Source organism: Lipophrys pholis (genome assembly GCF_963383615.2).
Source record: "Lipophrys pholis genome assembly, chromosome: 11".
In the NCBI taxonomy this organism is placed as follows: Eukaryota; Metazoa; Chordata; class Actinopteri; order Blenniiformes; family Blenniidae; genus Lipophrys; species Lipophrys pholis.
Window position 1 is genome coordinate 29899369 of NC_137631.1, and position 25000 is coordinate 29924368.

The following is a 25000-nucleotide window of genomic DNA, read 5'->3' on the forward strand; positions in this document are numbered from 1 at the left end:
GCATCTTCCTCCTCTAACATCAGATCATAGAGCATCTTCCTCCTCTATTATAGAGCATCTTCCTCCTCTAACATCAGATCATAGAGCATCTTCCTCCTCTATTATAGAGCATCTTCCTCCCCTAACATCAGATCATAGAGCATCTTCCTCCTCTATTATAGAGCATCTTCCTCCTCTATTATAGAGCATCTTCCTCCTCTAACATCAGCTCATAGAGCATCTTCAGGCTGCAGTTTGAAGGTTTCTTGTTAAAGCCAAACTGTTTCCACTCAGTGACACAAACAATGGAAACATGAGTCAGTCAGTGGATTCGCTGTGACAGCAATGTGTGTGTGTGTGTGTGTGTGTGTGTGTGTGTGTGTGTGCGTGCGTGCGTGCGTGCGTGCGTGCGTGCGTGCGTGCGTGCGTGCGTGCGTGCGTGCGTGCGTGCGTGCGTGCGTGCGTGTGTGTGTGTGTCCACAGAGGAGCTGCTGAAGCTCCTGAGGCCTCAGGCAGTGTGTGTGGCGGCCCCGGTGGTTCTGTCCCGGCCCGGTCCGTCATGTGAGAGATTAGTGGTGAGTTCAGTTCCTCAGCTTCACTTAATCCCTCGTCACGCTGGATGATATTTAATCTCATGTGTCTCAGGTGCTCAGTCCCTGGAGAGGTTACCTGGTCACCAACACGCAGCCTGTCATGGTGAAGCTGGTTTCAGTCCTCTGCTTCGTCTCTCCAGGTTCTTCAGTCTCGTCTCCTAGAACCCGATCAGGAGGTAATCTGCTCTGTGTTCTTTTGCTGAGTCCAGGTGGAGAACACCTTCAGCTACCTGGAGATCTGCTCCATCTCTGTCCACGGTCACACCCAGGTAGTCCGTCCCTTCCTCTTCATCCCAGGTCTACCTGCTCCTCTTCACATCTGTCTGAAGCCATCTGTCCTCCGGGTGTAATCACATTACTTCTCTGTGTCTCCAGATGGTGTTGGAGACAGACAGACTGACTCTGTCCTTCAGTGTCCTGCACATCAGAGACCTGGAGGCCATCGTCTGTCACATGACCACCTCGCTGAAGAAGATCTTCCCCGACTCGTCTCCGGGGTGAAACTGCGTTCTGGAGTTCTGGAGCTCTGGAGTTCTGGAGCTCTGGAGCTCTGGAGTTCTGGAGTTTTGGAGTTTTGGAGTTTTGGAGTTCTGGAGTTTTGGAGTTTTGGAGCTCTGGAGCTCTGGAGTTCTGGAGTTCTGGAGTTCTGGAGTTTTGGAGTTCTGGAGTTTTGGAGTTTTGGAGTTCTGGAGCTCTGGAGTTCTGGAGTTCTGGAGTTCTGGAGTTTTGGAGTTTTGGAGTTCTGGAGTTTTGGAGTTTTGGAGCTCTGGAGCTCTGGAGTTCTGGAGTTCTGGAGCTCTGGAGCTCTGGAGTTCTGGAGTTTTGGAGTTTTGGAGTTCTGGAGCTCTGGAGCTCTGGAGTTCTGGAGTTCTGGAGTTCTGGAGTTCTGGAGCTCTGGTCTTTTCATAGAGTTTCTGAGTAGAACTTAGTTGTGGCGCTCACACACGTTGACGTTCCCTCCATGTTGTTCTCACTAGAACCTGAACCTGTGGCTGCACAGACCGGACCTCTTGTACCTGAGGGACTTTACTGAGTGTCTCCGTGAGGACGGATATGCTCCGTAGAGACAGAAGTGTAGTTTGTACAGCAGAACTCTCCTGGGAAATCCCACCGCAGTACTTTCTTCAATTACAGTACACAAAAGTATTGATACTGTTGATTTTAGGGTTAAAACGTCCTCCACTCCATAGTTTACAGTAAATAAAGAAGGTTTAACCTGAACTTTGACATGAAATTACCATCTAATACTGTTAACAGTACAAATTAAATACTACACATCTATTCCGTTAAAAAATCCCACGTATTCCCAGGACAGTAAAACAATCTGCAGTAAATGTAAATCAAATAAATATAAAACTACTTGATCTACATGTGATTTGTTATCAGTCAGAGAATCTGAATGTATGTTAGGATGAAGGACAGTTTTCCACCAGGGTGGAGACACATGTCTTCCAGTTGGACGGCGGAGCTCCATGTTTGTCCTCCAGGAGGAGTAGAAACCCAACCACTGAAGTGTGTGCTCCTCCTCAGGAAGCTGCTGACGGAGGCTCCTCCACACCTCCAGCAGAGAGTGAGGACGGCCACGGGCCGGAGCTCCCGGCCGGGACGCTGTGGTAAGTTCTGGACCCTCGGAGGAGGATGATGATGATGAGGAGGAGGAGGAGGTGGGAGTGACGGTGTTCTGCTCCTCAGGAGGGTTCTCTGAGAGCTACGCTGCGTTGTGCGACTTGAACGAGGCGGTGCTGACGGAGGAGATCCAGAGGGTGAGGCTCCTGCTGCTCTGCACCACTTTTCATTGAGGACGTTGACTTGAACTGAAGCTGGATCCTCCTGCAGGACGTGGACAACATCTACTGGAGACACGGCTGGAGGGACTTCAACCTTCTCCACTTCAGTCACCTGGACAACAGGTCCGTCCATGTCCAACCGTCCTCCTCCAGTCCAACCTTCCTCCTCTTCCTCAACCTTCCTCCTCCAGTCCAACCTTCCTCCTCTTCCTCAACCTTCCTCCTCCAGTCCAACCTTCCTCCTCCTCCTCCTCCTCCTCCTCCTCCTCCTCCTCCTCCTCCAGTCCAACCTTCCTCCTCTTCCTCAACCATCTTCCTCCAGTCCAACCTTCCACCTCCAGTCCAACCTTCCTCCTCTTCCTCAACCATCTTCCTCCAGTCCAAAGTTCCTCCTCCTCCTCCTCCTCCTCCTCCTCTTCCTCCTCCTCCTCCTCCTCCTCCTCCAGTCCAACCTTCCTCCTCCAGTCCAACCTTCCTCCTCCTCCTCCTCCTCCTCCAGTCCAACCTTCCTCCTCCTCCTCCTCCAGTCCAACCTTCCTCCTCCTCCTCCTCCTCCTCCTCCTCCTCCTCCTCCTCCTCCTCCTCCTCCTCCTCCTCCTCCTCTTCAACCTTCCTCCCCCAGCTGTTTAAATCTAAACTCTGTTTCTCTCTCCAGGGACGTGGCTCTGGCGATATCAGCTTTATCCTACAACCAGTGGTTCACAAAGATCTACAGCAAAGAGCTCCGACTGGTACCTCCTCTCTTCCTCCTCCGCCTGCTGCTCCTCATCTACTCTTCCTCCTCCTCTTCTCATCCTGCTGCTCCTCATCTACTCTTCCTCCTCCTCTTCCTCCGCCTGCTGCTCCTCATCTACTCTTCCTCTTCCTCCTCCTCTTCTCATCCTGCTGCTCCTCATCTACTCTTCCTCCACCTCTTCTCATCCTGCTGCTCCTCATCTACTCTTCCTCCTCCTCTTCCTCCGCCTGCTGCTCCTCATCTACTCTTCCTCCTCCTCTTCTCATCCTGCTGCTCCTCATCTACTCTTCCTCCTCCTCTTCTCGTCCTGCTGCTCCTCTTCTTCCTCCTCCTCCACTCCTCTTCCTCCTCCTCCTCCTCCTCCTCCTCCTCCTCCTCCTGTTTCAGGCTGCAGACTTCATGTTGAGCAGCAGTGCAGTGACATTTGCACACAGGAGGAAGAAGCTTGCCACCCCTCTCTGTGATGTAATATCTTCATTCCACCACTTATCCTCCACACTCCTTTCTGAAATTGTCTCTTTGCTCTGTGGTCCGTCTTTGTCTCGTCAGGGTGCAGAAGTTCAGCAGCAGTTGATGTCCCTTCTGTCCAGATCTTCAGGACTGCAGCAGCTCTCTCTGGAGGCCAGCGGACTCAAACTGTGAGTGTGTGTTCACACACTGAGGAGGTTTATCAATCACTGAGAAGGCTTATCAATCACTGAGGAGGTTTATCAATCACTGAGGAGGTTTATCAATCACTGAGGAGGCTTATCAATCACTGAGGAGGTTTATCAATCACTGAGGAGGCTTATCAATCACTGAGGAGGTTTATCAATCACTGAGGAGGTTTATCAATCACTGAGAAGGTTTATCAATCACTGAGGAGGCTTATCAATCACTGAGGAGGTTTATCAATCACTGAGGAGGTTTATCAATCACTGAGGAGGTTTATCAATCACTGAGGAGGTTTATCAATCACTGACATGACATTTAAAAGGATGTATTGATAATTGGGAGGTTTTATTGGTCTGCAGGAACTTTGCCATCAACATGGCCGCCGCCCTCAAAGAGAACGCCTCGTCTGCCCTGCAGTCCATCAACCTGTCTGGAAACGCCATCGAAGACAAAGGTGCTTCCTGTTTCCCAGCAGTGACCGAAGCTCAGAGCTCGTAGATGATCTGGCTTTCATTCTCAGGCGTAGCCGCGCTCAGCCAGGAGCTGAAGAACCTGAACCAAGGACTGAAGCACCTTTCTCTGTCCCGGGTCCAAATGACGGCCAGAGGTAGGACCCTTTCACATTCACGTCCTGACCAGGGGCCCGAACGACGGGGAGACCAGAGGAAAAACTCTATTCTCTATTACACAGGAGCCATGACCTCCGTACCCTCAGTCTGATCAGAACCACTTCCTGTCTGTCTAACCTGATCAGAACCACTCCCTGTCAGTCTAACCAGCTCAGAACCACATCAGAACCACTCCCTGTCAGTCTAACCTGCTCAGAACCACTTCCTGTCAGTCTAGCCAGCTCAGAACCACTCCCTCTCAGTCTAACCTGCTCAGAACCACTCCCTGTCAGTCTAACCAGCTCAGAACCACATCAGAACCACTCCCTGTCTGTCTATCCAGATCAGAACCACTCCCTGTCAGTCTAACCAGATCAGAACCACTTCCTGTCTGTCTAACCAGATCAGAACCACTTCCTGTCTGTCTAACCAGATCAGAACCACTCCCTGTCAGTCTAACCAGATCAGAACCACTCCCTCTCAGTAGCAGGTTCAATATTTGCTTGTAGGAGCCACATGTGGCTCTTTAGTTCCTCTGTATCGGCTCTGTGAAGCTTCCATCCTATAATCTCTTATTGTGTTTGCAGATCTGGCTTAATTAACCAAACTCTCCTGGCTGCTAAAATGGTTCGAAAAGGCTTAAACTGTTAGTAGTTAGTTAGTTTGTTAGTTAGTTAGTTAGTGGAACTCGAATTTAGCATTTAGCATGCAGCTAATGTGCGTCTCTGGTTGTGTTGGAGGTGTGGGCAGCCTGGGCCAGGCCTTCTCCTCCAGTCCGCTGCTCTCGGCCTCCCTGACTCACCTGGACCTGTCGGCGAACCCCGGCAGCCTGGTGACTGAAGACGCCACGGTACCGACACTGCGTCACACTGCGGAGAACTCTGCAGGACGGTTCTGTCCACAGGGATCCAGAAAACATCTGCAGCAGACAGCAGGCCTTCACAACCAAACACTGTCTGCTGGGTTCATGGGTTTTCGGTGAACTTGTGACTCTTGTGAAAATCATTTATAGATCATTCGAATCATTAATTCCTGAAACGACAGTGTGAATGGAGTCGGAGCACAAATGTACTTTTTATGGTGAAAATCTCATAATTCTCAAATCTGTTGAGGACACAGCTTGTCAGAAGTAGAGTTACTGGATACCTGGACCTTGAGAAAATATCAGTAGAAACACCAGGATCATGATTCCAGCACAATTAGAAGTTAGGCTATGAAGTAAACCACAGTTTTGAGAATCACTCCGGGTATTCACGACGAGTTGAATCTATTAAAAAGTGTTAAATTGTCATAGTGCATCCCAGGTTATGTGATGTTACCAATCAAATCTGGATAAAAGACACGTTAAGGCTCCTGTTTTCTCTATTTTCAGTTCCTGTTTAAGTTCCTGTCCAGCGCAAACTGTCTGTCTCATCTGGACCTCAGTGACACGAGCTGTCCTCTGGACACGGTGAGGGGAGCCGCTTCTCCGGCGACTGGTCTTCTTCTACTGGACTTGTCTTCTTTCATTAAAATTGTCTTCTTTCACTGGACTTGTCTTCTTTCACTGGACTTGTCTTCTTTCTTCTTTTTCATCCCATCTGTAGGGTTCCGTACAGAATAAGGCCTTTTTCAGCTGTTATATATTTATATATATCAACTTGTTTCCGTCCACTGTGGGAAATAGAAACTGTTACGTAATGTGTGAACTCCTGCCTTCTGCATCTGCTGGGAATTTGTCCATGTTTGAAGTCCACCCTCTGTGTCGTCACTTTATTTGGTCATAATGCCTTTATTTGGTCATAATGCCTTTATTTGGTCATAATGCCTTTATTTGGTCATAATGCAGTACACGTGTCTCTGATCAGTCTGACGCCCCCAAATAAATCTACAGGAATCAATGATATAATGTTCAACACTTGAACTGTGGGAACGGCTCTCCTCACTTTTAACCAACTTTTTCTACAACAATTCCTTCTTTCTTTCTTTCTTTCTTTCTTTCTTTCTTTCTTTCTTTCTGTCTGTCTGTCTGTCTGTCTGTCTGTCTGTCTGTCTGTCTGCCTGCCTGCCTGCCTGCCTGCCTGCCTGCCTGCCTGCCTGCCTGCCTGCGTGCCTGCGTGCCTGCGTGCGTGCGTGCGTGCGTGCGTGCGTGCGTGCGTGCGTGCGTGCGTGCGTGCGTGCGTGCGTGTGTGTGTGTGTGTGTGTGTGTGTTTAGTGCAGCTGAACATATGAAATGTGTCACTCTGACTGTATTTGCAGGCAGACATTGATTTATATTTCTAAGCATCATTTTGATCCTGGTGATTCAGACTTCATCTGCTGTTGTTTCACAAGATGACCACTGAAGGATTTTATCCAGTAATCGTAAACTTTTCCTCACAGTTATTTGTGTCTCTGTCTGCTGGATGTCACAATCTCATTCATCTGAACTTGGCCAGAAATCCATTCAGCCACAGGTGAGACACTGATCAACTGTTCATCTTCATTATGTCCCATTTTAAAACCGTAGAAAGCGACAGGCCTGCTCGAGTTCTGTCTGTCTGTGGAGCCAAACAATCTGTTTAAGCTCTTAATTCACGGAATACATAAAACCACATAGTTTTCTCATTTCTCATGTTGCATTGAAGTTTCATGAGTACATCTGATTCAATTTCAACGTTTTGTCGGTGGATCATAGCAACTTACTCTTTAAAACACTTCATTGGATTTAATTTGTTGGTTTTTGTTCGTTGTTTGTTTTCCTGGTTTTGTTTTATAAAAGTAAACACTTTTATTTATTTAAGCTGTTTTTGAAAATCTTTAGGTATTTTAGTTCTTTCTTTGGCAATTTTTTTTTTCAATTTCTAATCATTTCTTTTTTCTTATTTGTTTTCGTACCTTATTCGAAATAAACATTTCAATCAATCAATATTGAAAATAAGATAAAAATGTTTGCCAAACCTTCAGATATCAGACCGTATAATGCTGCACAGGGATTAAAAAAAAAAAAGCATTGAGAAATGAGTCTTTGTCGTTTGTCTGTAGAAAAGTGCGAAACGTGACGAGGAGCATTGAAGAGTTCTTCAGACGAAGCTGCCAGTTGAAGTACGTGTGTCTGTCTGCAACCAAACTGCCTCCACAAGCTCTCAGGTACTAAATGTCAAAGCAAAGTCTTCATGTGGTCGTTTGTTCTGTGAATGTCCGTCTGTGTGTCACCGTCAAATAAAGCCTGACAGAAACGAGCTCCAGTGGGAACATCTGATTAAACAGGAAGAGGAACGTTTTATTACACAAACAGGTTGTTGCTGCAGGGCCTGGCGATGAACCCCGGACTGACCGGACTGGAGCTGGACGTCAGCAGCTGTGAGGTGTGTGTGTGTGTGTGTGTATCTGGAGCACTTGATGTCTTACAGTATCTTACAGTTACATTTCTGTGGAAGTCATCTGTGTGTGTGTGTGTGTGTGTGTGTGTGTGTGTGTGTGTGTGTGTGTGTGTGTGTGTGTGTGTGTGTGTGTGTGTGTGTGTGTGTGTGCGTGTGCGTGTGCAGCTACGCACGGCGGGGGCCATGGTGATACAGGAGCACATCTCTGAAGCTGCAGCCATCGCAAGTCTGAATGTCTCTGACAACAGTGTGTTAAAGCAGCTTCACACACACACACACACACACACACACACACACACACACACACCTGTGTTACAAGGCCCTCTCTCCTGGGCTGCAGGGTTGGAGAACGACATGGTGACTCTGGTCCTGTCTTTAGCTCGATGTAAGACTCTGAGACACCTGGAGCTGGGGAGGAACTTCACCATGAAGTCCAGGTACACACTCACACACACACACACACACACACACACACACACACACACACACACACACACACACACACACACACACACACACACACACACACACACACACACACTGAAGCGGAATCCAAGCATTGCCCTAATGTACTCTGCTGTGAATTTAAACAGGAAGTGTGTTTGAACTGAAACAGGAAGTGGTTTGAACTGAAACAGGAAGTGGTTTGAACTGAAATAGGAAGTGTGTTTGAATCGAAACAGGAAGTGTGTTTGAACTGAAACAGGAAGGGGTTTGAACTGAAACTGGAAATATGTTTGAAATAAAACAGGAAGTGTGTTTGAACTGAAACAGGAAGTGTGTTTGAACTAAAATAGGAAGTGTGTTTGAATTAAAACAGGAAGTGGTTTGAATCGAAACAGGAAGTGTGTTTGAACTAAAATAGGAAGTGTGTTTGAATCAAAACAGGAAGTGGTTTGAATCGAAACAGGAAGTGTGTTTGAACTAAAACAGGAAGTGTGTTTGAATCAAAACAGGAAGTGTGTTTGAATTGAAGCAGGAAGTGTGTTTGAACTAAAACAGGAAGTGTGTTTGAATCAAAACAGGAAGTGTGTTTGAATTGAAGCAGGAAGTGTGTTTGAACTAAAATAGGAAGTGTGTTTGAATTAAAACAGGAAGTGGTTTGAATCAAAACAGGAAGTGTGTTTGAATTGAAGCAGGAAGTGCTTCAGAAGAAACGATGCTTGGTGTTTCCAGGTTTCCCAGATGAAGCAGTGTGTCTCTGTTCTTGTTTCTCTGTGTTGTTGTGTGAACCAGAGCTCTCAGAGATGTTCTTCACCGGATCGCTCAGCTCATCCAGGATGAAGAATGTGTGAGTGACACTTTCAAAACTTAGACATTTTACTTTGATTTGAAGGTGAAAGTGTTTGAAAACTATCAGCAACTATACAGCAGTGTGTGTGTGTGTGTGTGTGTGTGTGTGTGTGTGTGTGTGTGTGTGTGTGTGTGTGTGTGTGTGTGTGTGTGTGTGTGTGTGTGTGTGTGTGTGTGTGTGTGCAGCCTCTCCAGTCCCTCTCGGTGTGCGACTCCAAGCTGAAGTCGGGGACTCACATCCTGCTGAGCGCGCTGGGCGGCCATGCTGCTCTGGTGGAGCTGGACATCAGTGGAAACCACATCGGAGACGTCGGAGCCAAGATGTTGGCCAAAGCCCTGATGACCAACAGCAGACTGAAGTAAAGACTGACCTAGAGCGCCACCTGCTGCTGCAACAACCACCCTGGGGATCCCCGCTGTGTGGGTCACAGTGTCAACCTTCAGGTTAACACTCTGCTTCTTTAATTCAAGGACTTTACACTGGGACCGAAACAACGTCACTGCCAGAGGCTTCCAGGATGTGGCCGACGCCCTGGAACGGTAACACACACACACACACACACACACACACACACACACACACACACACACACACACACACACACACACACACACACACACACACACACACACACACACACACACACACATCGTGTGGTGATGCGTTTGCTTACTCGTCCTACAGAAACGTGGTTCTGCAGCAGGTTCCTCTGCCGCTGGCCGACGTCACACAGAGTTATCGCAGCAACCCGGATGGAACCAAGGATGCCTTGCTCAAGGTTGGAGTCTGTGATCAGCTGAAATGTGATTGTCTCATCGGGTCCTGCTGCTTGACCTCAGGTCGGACTGAGTGACGCTGATCCCGCCCAGCAGAGGCTCGAAGAAGAAGTGTGATTCGTTTGTCAGGAAGTAAAATGTCCTATTTTCAAATTGTGAGAAGTCTGAAAAAAACCTCTATTTATCCCCGAGGGTCAGAGGTCAGCCGCTCTGGAGCCTCATGGGGCTCTTCAGCTCCTCTGTAGCGGCTCCATGAAGCTTTCGGTATATGTCATGTAAATAAACATTTGTTTTCATTTTTATTTTCATTCCACACTGATTTTCAAATGCGGCAAATCAGGGGAAACAGCTACGGCCGCCAGAGCAGCGTTGAGAAATAGAAAAAAGAAAAGAAAGTGAAAAAAGGTGAATAATGAAAAAGAAAAAAAAGAAAAGTTGAAAGAAGTAGAAAAAGAATTTAAAAAGTGAAAAACAGAAAAAGGACAAAAAGACAAAGAAAAGGAAATAATTACAGGAATAACAAAGGGAAAAGAAAAAGGACAAAATAAAGTAAAAAAAGAACAATATATAAGGAAAAGAAGAAAAAAGTAGACAAAGGAAAAGAAGGAGAGGGGAAACTGTGAAAAGATAGAACCGCTGAACGTTGGTAAAGAGGCTGAAAGAGCCAAGATTTATAAACGTCATATCTAAATTGTACGAATGCCACTTCATGAAGACATTACTTCTTGGATGTATAGAATTCTTTTCCTTTATTTCAGATAATTCACATGTTTTGTGGCTCCAGATAAACTGGATCTGGAGGGAAATGGTGAAAACGGCTCTTTGGTCATAAAGGTGGCAGAACGCTGCTCCGGGGATAAATAAGGTGTTTGGACTTGAGTTGAGAGGAAGAGTCTCCTCAGAACAGGGGAAGCTCAAATCAAGAACCAAATATTATGAACATCTGGATTTCTCATATCCAGGCCATGGTTTCATTCCCACAGGTGAAATGGTGAACGAGTGTAAGTGAGTGTGAAGCAGCTGTTTGTCTGTTTGTCCAGATCCAGATGTTTCTGGACCGAAATAAGCAGAGGAAGTCCGACAATGTGGAGCAACAGCAGCCGCTGGAACCTGTACAGGACTCAAAGGTGAGCAGAACCATCCGTCCATACATCCGTCCATACACACACACACACACACACACACACACACACACACACACACACACACACACACACACACACACACACACACACACACACACACACACACACACACACACACACAGGTACATACATAAATACATACATACATACATACATACACACATCCAGCATCCATCCATACATACATACATACATACATACATACATACATACATACATACATACATACATACATACATACATACATACATACATACATACATACATACATACATACATACATACATACATACATACATACATACAACAACCTCACACACTCACATTCATGTTTGGAGTTTGGAGACGTCATGACTTCGGTGGGAGAGCGGTTGTCTCTCAAATCAGAAAGTTGAAGGTTCGATTCCCATCTCCACCTTTCTACATGCCAAACTGCTCCTAGTGGATTGAATGAATGGCTGAATGTAATTAACGCTGTAAAGTACTTTGGAGCTGCTCACGCAGTTGAAAAGCTCTAAATGAGTAAAGTCCATTCAACATTTGTTGGAGGGAACTGGAGTACCTGTCGGAAAAACACAAGGAGAAAATGCAAACTGCAAAGAAAGGCCGCGGGCCGGACTTGAACCCACAACCTTCTCGCTGTGAAGCAAGAGCAGAAGCAGCTTTTCTGAATTAACTGGACAGAATTGGTAAAACAAGCAACACCAACCAAACGACAGACAGAAAATATCACACCGCACACTAATAAAAAATAAATACATTAAAAATCTTCAAAAAAGAATTGCTATACAAACAAACATGTAGTTTTCATTCCTAAAGTGTTCTGAGGAGAATTTACTTCTGTTTTATTTTATTATTTTTAGCTCATGTAGCCATTTTTAGCCATTTTCCATGGATTTTCACTCTTTGTTGAACACAGCAGTGGTCTCCAGTAGCCAGCAGCAGTAAGAACTAACATACAGCTCCTACCTCACCTGGCAACAGGTGTGTGTCAGCCTCAGTGGGAACCCAGTGGGAACCCAGTGGGAACCCAGTGGGAACCCAGTGGGAACCCAGTGGGACTCGTCACACTACAATCTGCTTTACTTCATGTTAGGTCTCTGGCGGCAAGTCACTTTAATTAATACTCTGATTACTGAGGAGAAAATACATTTCATGTTTTGAAATGAAAACAACAGTGCAGCAGCTCTCATTGAATCAGCTCCTCCACCCTTCAGGAGCTCCTCCACCCTTCAGGAGCTCCTCCACCCTTCAGTTTTCTCAGTGAGGTAAGAGTGTTGGAGAAAGGAGGTGGAGGAGCTTCTTTGTATAACGACACGTATCAATGCAAACAGCCATCGTATGGAAAGTTTGACTCTTTTCAACATGTTGCTCTTCAGGTCAACTCTTCCTGTTGGGCAATATGAGCAATATGAGCAATATGAGCAATATGAGCATTATGAGCTTGAGAGAACCTCCCTCCAGGTGCACACCACAACACAACGTTTATTCACAAATAATTTCCTGAAAATGTTGCTCTGTTAAGTCTAACTTTGTCATACTTCCCTCCGTACTTGGTGTCAAAATGTGGACTTATATTGTCTTTGACACGCTTCAGAACTGTAAAGACAAACTGCTTTTTCTCCTTGAAGCACAAACATGTCTTCTCCTTCCCATCGTTCATCAAACATGGATTGCCCGCTGTCAGGTGGAACACGGGTCGGTGCGGGGAACATCTTAATCAGGATATGCGCAAGTGCAGAACTACTTCTGTGTCAAAAAGGCACATGTAATTACCGTATTGTTTCCAATAGACACGCACCCCAAAACCTGCACTGTGCGTCTTTAGAAAACAGTACGGTATTTATTTTAAGACAATCACACCTTTAAGCCCTCGCGGGCCACATATGATAACGTGGCGGGCCACATTTGGCCCATGGGCCTTGAGTTTGACACATGTGCAATAGAGTCAAATCTCAACTTGTTGTTTCTGGAAATGTGGGGAAATTTGAAACAAAAAACACCTGAGGAAAAACCATGACTGAAATCCAGTCCAGGTCTTCTTGAGGTGAAATATTGTTCCGGCATTACTACACAAGTCCTTCTGTCATAGCAGCAGTTCAGGCTGTAAGCAGGGCTCTGCAGAAGAAGGCCTCTTTAAGTGTCTTAGTGCTGAAAACACTCACATTAATTCCAGGTACTCCTCCGGGGAGCTCTGGGTGTGAGGAGGTCTACAGCTTCTCTCAGCTCGGTCCACTGTCTGCTGTTTCAGGTGGCTCACAGTCTCTGTCAGCAGCTGCAGGACAGCCTCCGACATCTGGGCCACCGGAACCTGCAGGAGGTGCAGGACCACGTGGTGCAGGAGGTGCAGGACCAGGAGGTGCAGGACCACGTGGTGCAGGAGGTGCATGAGATGCAGGAGGTGCAGGACCATTTGGTGCAGGAGGTGCAGGACGAGGTGGTGCAGGAGGTGCAGGACAAGGTGGTGCAGGAGGTGCAGGACAAGGTGGTGCAGGAGGTGCAGGACGAGGTGGTGCAGGCCCACCAGGTGCCGCAAAACGCCAGCGAGGCTTTCAAGGTACTTCTGGAGTCAGAACGATTCCAATGACCAGTTTAAAGATGAATATACTGTGTGTGTGTGTGTGTGTGTGTGTGTGTGTGTGTGTGTGTGTGTGTGTGTGTGTGTGTGTGTGTGTGTGTGTGTGTGTGTGTGTGTGTGTCCACATCCGAAAAAGATGTGCTGAAGATGATTCGTAGCTCCATTCAGAGGAAGTTGCGCCAGATGCAAGAGCAACAAAGCTGATGAGATTCAGGGCTTTGCTGACAGAGAGGACATGAAGAACGTCCACAGTGGTCTAAAGCAAGTGTCCGGTCCCTCAGCCTCTGGAACACCCCGATCCTCTGTGCAGACGGTACCACCCTGCTCACAGACAAAGACGGGACTCTCGATAGATGGGTCGAACACTTCAGCAGCGTCCTGAATCGCCCCTCTACCATCAACGATGAGGCCATAAAACGTGTCCCACAGGTCCCGGTCAATGAGTCACTGGACACACGAGCTCCATCGGAGGAGATCCAGAAAGCGATCCGCTGTTGATCCAATGGCAAAGCACCTGGCTCAGACTCATTTCCAGCTGAGGTCTACAAAGAAGGCAGTCTAGTCCTGACAGAAACTTGGTGAACTCTTCCTGCTCATATGGGAGCATGAGGCAGTCCCACAGGAGTTCAAAGACATATCAACCAGCTCTAAGGCGACCGTCAGTCCTGTGACAATCACCCAGGAATCTCCCTGTTGTCCATCAAGACCCTTGCCAGAGTGCCGCTTAACCACCTCAGTACACATCTGGAGACAGGCCCGCTGCCTGACAGCCGGTGCGATTTTTGAAAAGAACGAGGGACAATTGACATGGCGTTTGCTGCCAGGCAGCGTCAGGAGAAGTGCCAGGAACAGATTTAAGATTTAAGATTTCATTTTCAAAAGACACTCCGGCAAATAGTGACCAGAATTCATTTTGAAATGTCAAATTTGAAAATCAAAATGCATTTGCTGAAAAGCTTTTTTAATTTCAAGGATACAGCTGCATTATCTGACTCATAAATGAAATTAATAATAGTTCATTCAAACTGCAGTTTCATTTCTTTATCCATGTTGCACATTTTATGGCAGAACTCAAAAGAAAACCTAAAGAGGGAAATTACTTTTTTGTTTTCATTTCCGACCTGCAAAAAAAGGATCAAAATTCAGTTTGACTCGGCATTTCAGGAGAGTGACGTCAGAGGCTCCACTGCTTCTGATTGTGCTGCACATCTGATACACCAGGGGGCGCTGTGCATATTTGAGCTTGAGAAGAGAAGAGACATGAGGGGCAAAGCAGCTCTTTAGAGTTCCTGAATGACCAGAATCTGTTTAATAAAACACGTGTTCACTGAATCCTTCAATGTCTGGAGGAGCCCCGACTGTGTACCACCGCACGTTCAGCCGCCGCAGTGCGTTCAGTGCCCACGGTACCTTCGACGGCCACCGTACTTTCAACGATAAACGTACGTTCAACGGCCATGGTGCGTTCAACGACCACCGTACGTTCAACGGCCGGGATGCGTTCAACAACGACTGTACGTTCAACGGCCGCGGTGCATTCCACAACCACCGTACGTTCAACGGTCGCAGTGCGTTCAGCGACCACTGTACGTTCAACGATGAACGTACGTTCAACGGCCATAGTGCGTTCAGCGACCACTGTACGTTCAACGATGAACGTACGTTCAACGACCAACGTACGTTCAACGGCCGGGATGCGTTCAACAACGACTGTACGTTCAACGGCCGCGGTGCATTCCACGACCACCGTACGTTCAACGGCCGCGGTGCATTCCACGACCACCGTACGTTCAACGGCCGCAGTGCATTCAGCGACCACTGTACGTTCAACGGTCGCAGTGCGTTCAGCGACCACCGTACGTTCAACGGCCGCGGTGCATTCCACAACCACCGTACGTTCAACGGTCGCAGTGCGTTCAGCGACCACCGTACGTTCAACGATGAACGTACGTTCAACGGCCATGGTGCGTTCAACGACCACCCTACGTTCAACGGCCGGGATGCGTTCAACAACGACTGTACGTTCAACGGCCGCGGTGCATTCCACGACCACCGTACGTTCAACGGCCGCGGTGCATTCAGCGACCACTGTACGTTCAACGGCCGCGGTGCATTCCACGACCACCGTACGTTCAACGGCCGCGGTGCATTCAGCGACCACTGTACATTCAACGGCCGCAGTGCATTCCACGACCACCGTACGTTCAACGGTCGTAGTGCATTCCACGACCACCGTACGTTCAACGGCCGCGGTGCATTCAGCGACCACTGTACGTTCAACGGCCGCGGTGCATTCCACGACCACCGTACGTTCAACGGCCGCGGTGCATTCAGCGACCACTGTACGTTCAACGGCCGCAGTGCATTCCACGACCACCGTACGTTCAACGGTCGTAGTGCATTCCACGACCACCGTACGTTCAACGGCCGCGGTGCATTCAGCGACCACTGTACGTTCAACGGCCGCGGTGCATTCCACGACCACCGTACGTTCAACGGCCGCGGTGCATTCCACGACCACCGTACGTTCAACGGCCGCGGTGCATTCAGCGACCACTGTACGTTCAACGGCCGCAGTGCATTCCACGACCACCGTACGTTCAACGGTCGTAGTGCATTCCACGACCACCGTACGTTCAACGGTCGCAGTACGTTCAGTGACCGTAAAACCTCACAGAACGTGAGCAGATCACTGAACATGCACGGTTCCCTCGCTATGACAGAACCTGACAATACGCCTCTGCCACGCTGTTTTCTCAGTTTGCTGGTTTCACCGTTCAGATGCGAGGCCGTCGGAGGAGGCAGAGCGGCTGCTGACATCACTCCCCTGCGCCGCTTGGAAATGCCAAGTCAAATTGAATATTGTTTGCGCGGCGGACATGAAAGTGAAAAAGCAATTCCTTTGAGTTCTGTTACAAAATGTGCAACCTGAGTTTAAAAATGAAAAGGCAGTTTGGATGATGGATTAATAATTTCTTTATGAGTCAAACTAAGCAGCCAGAACCTTGAAATAAAAAAGCATTTCTGCTAATGCATTTTAATTTTCAAATTGGACATTTCAAAATTAATTTTGGTCTCTATTTGCTGGGGCATCTTTTGAAAATTAAAACTTAAACGTCATTTTCTTTTTCATTTTAATCAAGGCACAGAATGAGCAGTCTTGTATAAGAAAATTAAAATGCTGTTTGGATGATTGATTATTCATTTTTATTTATTAGTCAAAAAATGCAGTTTAATCCTAAAATGAAAAAGCATTTCAGTTAATACATTTCAAATGGATTTTTTAGCCATATTCGCTTCCCTACTCGAGACCTTGACACATTTTAACTAGAAATTAGCATTAGCATTAGCATTAGCATGAAAGCCGAACACAGCACAGGAAGTGCTTCTAAACAACACGACTCTGGAGGAAATGCAGAATAAATGAAGAAGTTAGTGAGTGTTTGTGAGTGCCATGAAGTGTTTGCTCTTCCTGTTCAGCTGCTTCCTGCTCTTGATGAGGAAGACTCCCGTTGTTCCTCCGATGAAGACTTTGGAAGCCTTGCTGACTCCGCCTCTGTCCTCTCTGAGGAGCTGACCAGGAGCCTCCAGGTGAGCTCCAGCACAGCTGCTCTATGTTTCCACAGTGAAGACTGATGGTTGAACGTTGGTGTTTTCTTGTAAAGGACACAGTCATTTCTTTAAAACACCCAGAGCTGTTTAAGTCCACTCTATAAAAGCAGTTTTTTAAATCTATTGAGCCAAAGGATCACAGATACCTCACCGGCTTTACAATCAGCGTCTGCATGCAAAAACAAACTTTGCTATTATATTTGTATATTGTATTAGGAGTCGTCTGTCCCTATAGAGTCTGTGTAGGACAGATTTAAAGTCTCAGAGTTGGTCCAGCTCACATTTTCAGTCCACAACAAAGTTTTTTGCATAGGTACATTTTTAACTTGACAAATATTAATGCAACATTTTAAATCCTGTATTTGGGAATGTCAGGTCTTTACACCAAAAACTACAATAATAGATTAGTTTGAAATTCATCCGAGCAACTCGATGCGTCTAGTCGAATCTCCTCCTGCGGTCGTCGTCTTCTGGACTCAAAATAAATAACTTCTGCAGCTTTGCTGGTAAAATTCTATTTTTGTCTTTGAGCATGATAAGTTTTATCACCACTGATTTAACAAATGAACTGTCGCTGTCTGAACTCAACTCTGAGGATTAGATGGTCTTTTACGTGTCATTACACACTTCTGCACAATACGTAAGGTAATATGCGTGAACAATACAACATCCTCACTGTTTTGGAATCCAACACATATTTAACTTTGTTCACAATGAAAATATTCCTTTAAGTCTTTTTAACATGTGACTCGTGTGTCAAACTGTAACTGTCTAATATGAGACCCTCTCAGCATTCACTCCATCATTAGATAATGCAAATTCATTCTTCTTTTAGCAAAAAAACACATTTTCTTTTCAGATTTAACAATAACTTCTTTACATCAATCCGGTTGTTAAGTTTCACCATTTCAGTTTCAATATTTTCAGTGTATGTTTTTAAACTGAACTGAACAAATGAGTGTCGTCTGCAAACAAAACGAAATGGAACAAACTGGAAACTTCAAAAATATCGTTCACGTATTAAACAAGTTTTGGTCCCATTGAAGGCAGAAACAAGTTCATTTGACAGTTTCTAGTGAAAAGACAAAACTTACGTTGTGTTTTAGGAGTCCGTTTACACAACAACATTGTTGGGAGCTTTTCCAAAATACTCTCCGTCCAACTCCCCGGAAACAGAAGAAAACACAACATGGCCACTGAGCAAGCACGCCGCCACTGGAGTCACTAGTCCTTCTGCACATGCTCAGGAGAGCCAATCAGAACAAAGTCTCCTCCGTACTGTCATGACTCCCAGTCCATTATCTCCTGGATCTTGGTACTTTTATTTTGACAGTCACTGTAAAAACAATCCAACTTGGTAGTTTTATTTTGACAGTCACTGTAAGAACAATCCAACTTGGTGGTTTTATTTTGACAGTCACCGTAATAACAATCCAACTTGGTAGTTTTATTCTGACAGCCACCATAATAATAACCCAACTTGGTAGTTTTATTTTGACAGTCGCCATAATAATAATCCAACTTGGTAGTTTTATTCTGACAGCCACCATAATAATAATCCAACTTGGTAGTTTTATTTTGACAGTCACCATAATAATAATCCAACTTGGTGTTCTGTCCACTAGAATGTCGGTGTTCTCCCACTGTTCATGTTTAGAGCTCATTGTTCTCTGCTGTGTGTGTGTGTGTGTGTGTGTGTGTGTGTGTGTGTGTGTGTGTGTGTGTGTGTGTGTGTGTGTGTGTGTGTGTGTGTGTGTGTGTGTGTGTGTGTGTGTGCGTGCGTGCGTGCGTGCGTGCGTGCGTGCGTGCGTGCGTGCGTGCGTGCGTGCGTGTGTGTGTGCTACAGCGCCTACTAGTGGCCCAGCATGAAAACGACCTAGTTTTCAGTGTTTTTGCTGTGTTCCTGTAAACAGACTTGGCCTTCAGAAGGTGTGAACACATGTGGACCGAAGTGTTTTCAGTGGCACCGCGGCCTGAATGTGGCTCTGTGTGTGGCAGGAGCTGGCAGCAGGCCTCCTGCAGAGCGTGGAGTGGGCGTGTCTCCGCTCGGTCCAGAGGTCCAGGGTGTGTGACAGCGTCTCGGAGTGTGTGTCCAGCAGGGGCTGGGAGCTTCAGGTGTTTCTGAGGAACGCCGTGGACAGCACCGGGAGAGTCGTCCGGAACAGACTCCAGTAAGATCATTTGATAGTCGCAAAGTTCCTCCTTAAAGTTACTGATTACTTTTAACTTGTGCACTCGGTCCGATTCCATCAGTCTTCTATTGACCTCATTCAGATACTTTCTATTCCACCTTCTACCAGCAGAACGACAGCAGCTCTGGCTGCCAGAACTCTACCACAGAATCACACTACTTCATCTTCTTCATTTACACTTAAGAAATGTATTGATACTGTTGATTTTATGGTTAAGAAATGCAATTCATTCCATATTTTACAGCAAATAAAGAAGGTTTAAGCCATAAAAAAAATTTCAGCTTGAGGATTTACATGAAATTACTGTATATAATAAACCAATAACAGTGTAAATTACAAAACTCTGCTTTATTCTGTGAAAAATCCCAGGAATTACTGCAAATATTAAGCTCCAGGCAGAAGTTTCCCTTAAAAACGACGGTAAATCAATTTGTACTATATCAGTAATAAAGTACGAATCAAATAAATACAAAAGTCACCATGTTACTTCATATAAATTTGATTTGTTATCAGTACAAATGTACATTTACTGTGAAAATAGTATATTGAAGAAATAAATGCAAAAAATTACAGTGTTGACTGTTTTATGTTTGACTGCTTTTTTACATAAAATAAAACTACGAGAATCAAAATGTATTTTTTCAGGAGAAAAAAGGAACAAACCCAGTTTTTGTCTTGAGTTCCTCGTTTACAGTGATTCTGTGTTTTATTAACAGGATTAAACTGTTTTACACTTTACTGATTTTCACCAGAAAACCTTTTATCGTGTATTTTGTCTTTCTGCTTCAACTGAAGGACAAAGTAGCTTCACAATTTATTCTCTTGTAAATACAACAAATGGACACGTCCCAAGAGGACATAATGTTTCTCTGTTTGAATCTCATGATATGAAACAAACCAAGATGAAATATTTGCAGACTTGTCATTGTTTATTACACCACTCATGATGTTACACAGTGAGACATAAGGACACAGTGAGACATGAGGACACAGTGAGACATGATGTTACACAGTGAGACATGAGGACACAGTGAGACATGATGTTACACAGTGAGACATGATGTTACACAGTGAGACATAAGGACACAGTGAGACATGAGGACACAGTGAGACATGATGTTACACAGTGAGACATAAGGACACAGTGAGACATGAGGACACAGTGAGACATGAGGACACAGTGAGACATGATGTTACACAGTGAGACATGAGGACACAGTGAGACATGAGGACACAGTGAGACATGATGTTACACAGTGAGACATGAGGACAGACGCACTGAACCAGAGATTCTGATCCTTCATGAGTATTGAAGCTCCATCAGTAGCGCTTTTATTTTACCGGTCACAGACAGACCGAAGGGAACAACTGTTTGATTTCCTCTGTTGTCAGCGAGCTGAGACGAAGCCTGAGTGTGACTCTGGCTGACGGCCTGCTGGAGCAGATCCTGCAGCAGCTCCTGGTCGCCCGGCACAAACTGGTGAATCTGCTTCAGTCTTTACTCTCACTTTCTCCTTCAATGTGCTTCCACTGGATTAAAGACATGCTTATGCAGTGATGACGTGGTGAAGTAGAGGTTATGTAGTGCAGATACCACCTGCTGTCTGCAGTGCCTTTCCATACTAAATTTATACATTTTACTGATTATGTTGTCTGTGATTCTGTAGTCCTCACCTGTCCTCATGAAGTAGGGTTCTCCTGTGTAGTCCTCATGAATTAAGGTTCTCCCGTTTAGTCATGATGAAGTAGGGTTCTTCTGTGTAGTCATGATGCAGTAAGGTTCCCCTGTGTAGTCGTCGTGAAGTAAGGTTCACCCGTGTAGTCCGCATGAAGTACGGTTCACCTGTGTGGTCAGCATGAAGTAAGGTTCTCCTGTGTCGTCCCCATGAAATACGGTTTACCTTTGTAGTCATGATGCAGTAAGGTTCTGCTGTGTAGTCCTCGTGAAGTAAGGTTCACCTGTGTGGTCAGCATGAAGTAAGGTTCTCCTGTGTCGTCCCCATGAAATACGGTTTACCTGTGTGGTCATGATGAAGTGAGGTTCTGCTGTGTGGTCCTGATGAAGTGAGGTTCTGCTGTGCAGTCCTGATGAAGTGAGGTTCTGCTGTGTAGTCCTCATGAAGTAAGGTTCACCAGTGTGGTCAGCATGAAGTAAGGTTCTCCTGTGTCGTCCCAATGAAATACGGTTTACCTGTGTAGTCATGATGCAGTGAGGTTCTGCTGTGTGGTCCTGATGCAGTGAGGTTCTGCTGTGTAGTCATGATGCAGTGAGGTTCTGCTGTGTGGTCCTGATGCAGTAAGGTTCTGCTGTGTGGTCCTGATGAAGTGAGGTTCTGCTGTGTGGTCCTGATGAAGTGAGGTTCTGCTGTGTAGTCCTGATGAAGTGAGGTTCTGCTGTGTAGTCATGATGCAGTAAGGTTCTGCTGTGTGGTCCTGATGAAGTGAGGTTCTGCTGTGTAGTCCTGATGAAGTGAGGTTCTGCTGTGTAGTCATGATGCAGTAAGGTTCTGCTGTGTGGTCCTGATGAAGTGAGGTTCTGCGGTGTAGTCCTGATGAAGTAAGGTTCTGCTGTGTAGTCCTGATGAAGTGAGGTTCTGCTGTGTAGTCATGATGCAGTAAGGTTCTGCGGTGTGGTCCTGATGAAGTGAGGTTCTGCTGTGTAGTCCTGATGAAGTGAGGTTCTGCTGTGTAGTCATGATGCAGTAAGGTTCTGCGGTGTGGTCCTGATGAAGTGAGGTTCTGCGGTGTGGTCCTGATGAAGTGAGGTTCTGCTGTGTAGTCATGATGCAGTAAGGTTCTGCGGTGTGGTCCTGATGAAGTGAGGTTCTGCGGTGTAGTCCTGATGAAGTGAGGTTCTGCTGTGTGGTCCTGATGGAGTGAGGTTCTGCTGTGTAGTCATGATGCAGTAAGGTTCTGCTGTGTGGTCCTGATGAAGTGAGGTTCTGCGGTGTAGTCCTGATGAAGTAAGGTTCTGCTGTGTAGTCCTGATGAAGTGAGGTTCTGCTGTGTAGTCATGATGCAGTAAGGTTCTGCGGTGTGGTCCTGATGAAGTGAGGTTCTGCGGTGTAGTCCTGATGAAGTGAGGTTCTGCTGTGTGGTCCTGATGAAGTGAGGTTCTGCTGTGTAGTCCTGATGAAGTGAGGTTCTGCTGTGTAGTCATGATGCAGTAAGGTTCTGCTGTGTGGTCCTGATGAAGTGAGGTTCTGCGGTGTAGTCCTGATGAAGTAAGGTTCTGCTGTGTAGTCCTGATGAAGTGAGGTTCTGCTGTGTAGTCATGATGCAGTAAGGTTCTGCGGTGTGGTCCTGATGAAGTGAGGTTCTGCGGTGTAGTCCTGATGAAGTGAGGTTCTGCTGTGTGGTCCTGATGAAGTGAGGTTCTGCTGTGTAGTCATGATGCAGTAAGGTTCTGCTGTGTGGTCCTGATGAAGTGAGGTTCTGCTGTGTAGTCCTGATGAAGTGAGGTTCTGCTGTGTAGTCATGATGCAGTAAGGTTCTGCTGTGTGGTCCTGATGAAGTGAGGTTCTGCTGTGTGGTCCTGATGAAGTGAGGTTCTGCGGTGTGGTGCTCACCTCATGGTTTGTGGTTCAGGATGGTCTCTTAAAGGAAAATCCCAGCCAGACTAGAAGAGGCATCGTTCCCGACCTGCTGCTGGACTTTCCACCAGACGATGTGAGAGAAAACCACCCGTCCACTTTCACAGCTTTGTTTACAGAGAAGTTAAATGATTTCCTGACCTTCTAACCCCCTCTATGTTTGGATTGTTTGCAGTACAGCGCCACCATTTGGAGAAACACTGAACACGGCAGCAGTGTGAGACCAGCGTCGTCACTGAACAGTAAGACACACTCGTTCATTCACACTTTCTTTGTTGGCTCAATAAACCACGCTCACTTCCACGTTGAATGTTTGAGTGTGTCTGTGTGTCCTGGTCGGTGCTCGTCCCTCACGAGGCAGAGGGGAGGCAGATGTTCTCTGGACGTTCCCTCGTTCCACTGCGGGATGGTTCACATTCTATCTATGATCACGATCTCTGATCTTGTGATTGGTGCAGTACGGCCTGTGGACAGCAGGAGGCGCCAAGACTGACTGTCTGTCTGTGTGAATCCTGGAGCTGAGCTGATCTCCTTTCACACCACTGACTCTCTCCATTGGGGGGGTGGGGGGGGGGGGGGGGGTGGGGGTATGGGGGGCTGGGGGGCTTTGCTCTCTTTCTCCCTCCACCAGCCCCCGATTCTTTTGTTTGAGCATCAAACTAACTTGTTGAAATGAGATGATGAGGATGATGATGATGATGATGAGGATGATAATGATGATGATGATGACGATGACAACAGTCGGTTTGATAATAAAATATTAGATGAAATGAATAAGCAGCAGTCCTGTTACGGCTGCCTCACTCTCTCTCTCTCTCTCTCTCTCTCTCTCTCTCTCTCTCACTCTCTCTCTCTCTCTCTCTCTCTCTCTCTCTCTCTCTCCCCGTCTCTTTCTCCCGCCCTCTCTCACTCCCTCTCTCTCTCTCTCTCTCTCTCTCTCTCTCTCTCTCTCTCTCTCTCGCTGCGTCTGTGCTCAGCTCATCATTTCTTCCCTGCATGGTTCATTCTGCTCCTCCCCCTCCATCCTCTTGACCTCCCCCTCTCTGTTTTTCCATTTTCTTGTCTTCCCACTCCAGCCATGCTTTCAGTACAGTGTTCTACACTGGCATGTATTCAGTACACATCAGTACACATCAGTACACATCAGTACACATCAGTACACATCCCCTCTAAGGTGAGGAGCGCAGCCAGTCCCTCCCTTTGTTGTCAGGTTTCTCTCTCCACATTAACGGTGTTGTTTTGGTGTTGTTTCGTCATCAGGTCTCTGCATCAACGGTGTTGTTTTGTCGTAAGGTCTACGCATTAGCAGTGTTGTTTTGTCGTAAGGTCTACGCATTAGCAGTGTTGTTTTGTCGTAAGGTCTACGCATTAGCAGTGTTGTTTTGTCGTAAGGTCTACGCATTAGCAGTGTTGTTTTGTCGTAAGGTCTACGCATTAGCAGTGTTGTTTTGTCGTAAGGTCTACGCATTAGCTGTGTTGTTTTGGTGTCGTTTTGTTGTAAGGTCTGTGCATTAGCAGTGTTGTTTTGTCGTAAGGTCTACGCATTAGCTGTGTTGTTTTGGTGTCGTTTTGTTGTAAGGTCTGTGCATTAGCGGTGTTGTTTTGGTGTCGTTTTGTCATTGGGTCTGTGCATTAGCAGTGTTGTTTTGGTGTTGTTTTGTCATCGGGTCTGTGCATTAGCGATGTTGTTTTGTCATCAGGCCTGTGCATTAGCGGTGTTGTTTTGGTGTCGTTTTGTCGTAAGGTCTATGCATTAGCAGTGTTGTTTTGTCATCAGGCCTGTGCATTAGCGGTGTTGTTTTGGTGTCGTTTTGTCGTAAGGTCTATGCATTAACAGTGTTGTTTTGGTGTCGTTTTGTCATAAGGTCTATGCATTAACAGTGTTGTTTTGGTGTCGTTTTGTCATAAGGTCTATGCATTAACAGTGCTGTTTTGGTGTTGTTTTATCATCAGGCCTGTGCATTAGCAGTGTTGTTTTGTCATCAGGCCTGTGCATTAGCGGTGTTGTTTTGGTGTCGTTTTGTCATCAGGCCTGTGCATTAGCGGTGTTGTTTTGGTGTCGTTTTGTCATCAGGCCTGTGCATTAGCGGTGTTGTTTTGGTGTCGTTTTGT

At 46.3% G+C, this 25000-nt stretch overlaps 1 protein-coding gene across 3 annotated transcripts in view; it reads left to right on the forward strand.

Moving 5' to 3' along the window:
• The first annotated feature begins 490 nt into the window (after window positions 1–490).
• The window catches only part of carmil2 (capping protein regulator and myosin 1 linker 2), a 50450-nt gene continuing 25940 nt past the window's right edge, over window positions 491–25000 (forward strand). For all 3 annotated transcript variants that reach the window (XM_080475547.1, XM_080475548.1, XM_080475549.1), the window contains exons 1-29: window positions 491–554; window positions 625–675; window positions 782–841; window positions 948–1069; window positions 2103–2185; window positions 2265–2335; window positions 2409–2482; window positions 3015–3090; window positions 3645–3733; window positions 4109–4203; window positions 4270–4356; window positions 5098–5207; window positions 5730–5807; window positions 6719–6792; window positions 7361–7465; window positions 7614–7683; window positions 7864–7945; window positions 8039–8135; window positions 8935–8989; window positions 9178–9350; window positions 9463–9531; window positions 9677–9770; window positions 10809–10895; window positions 13165–13470; window positions 16972–17082; window positions 19102–19274; window positions 20688–20775; window positions 22884–22964; window positions 23064–23130. In XM_080475547.1, the coding sequence (XP_080331673.1) occupies window positions 673–675; window positions 782–841; window positions 948–1069; window positions 2103–2185; window positions 2265–2335; window positions 2409–2482; window positions 3015–3090; window positions 3645–3733; window positions 4109–4203; window positions 4270–4356; window positions 5098–5207; window positions 5730–5807; window positions 6719–6792; window positions 7361–7465; window positions 7614–7683; window positions 7864–7945; window positions 8039–8135; window positions 8935–8989; window positions 9178–9350; window positions 9463–9531; window positions 9677–9770; window positions 10809–10895; window positions 13165–13470; window positions 16972–17082; window positions 19102–19274; window positions 20688–20775; window positions 22884–22964; window positions 23064–23130 (2680 nt within the window). In that variant the 5' untranslated portion in view covers window positions 491–554; window positions 625–672. The remainder of the gene's footprint in view (window positions 555–624; window positions 676–781; window positions 842–947; window positions 1070–2102; window positions 2186–2264; window positions 2336–2408; window positions 2483–3014; window positions 3091–3644; window positions 3734–4108; window positions 4204–4269; window positions 4357–5097; window positions 5208–5729; window positions 5808–6718; window positions 6793–7360; window positions 7466–7613; window positions 7684–7863; window positions 7946–8038; window positions 8136–8934; window positions 8990–9177; window positions 9351–9462; window positions 9532–9676; window positions 9771–10808; window positions 10896–13164; window positions 13471–16971; window positions 17083–19101; window positions 19275–20687; window positions 20776–22883; window positions 22965–23063; window positions 23131–25000) is intronic.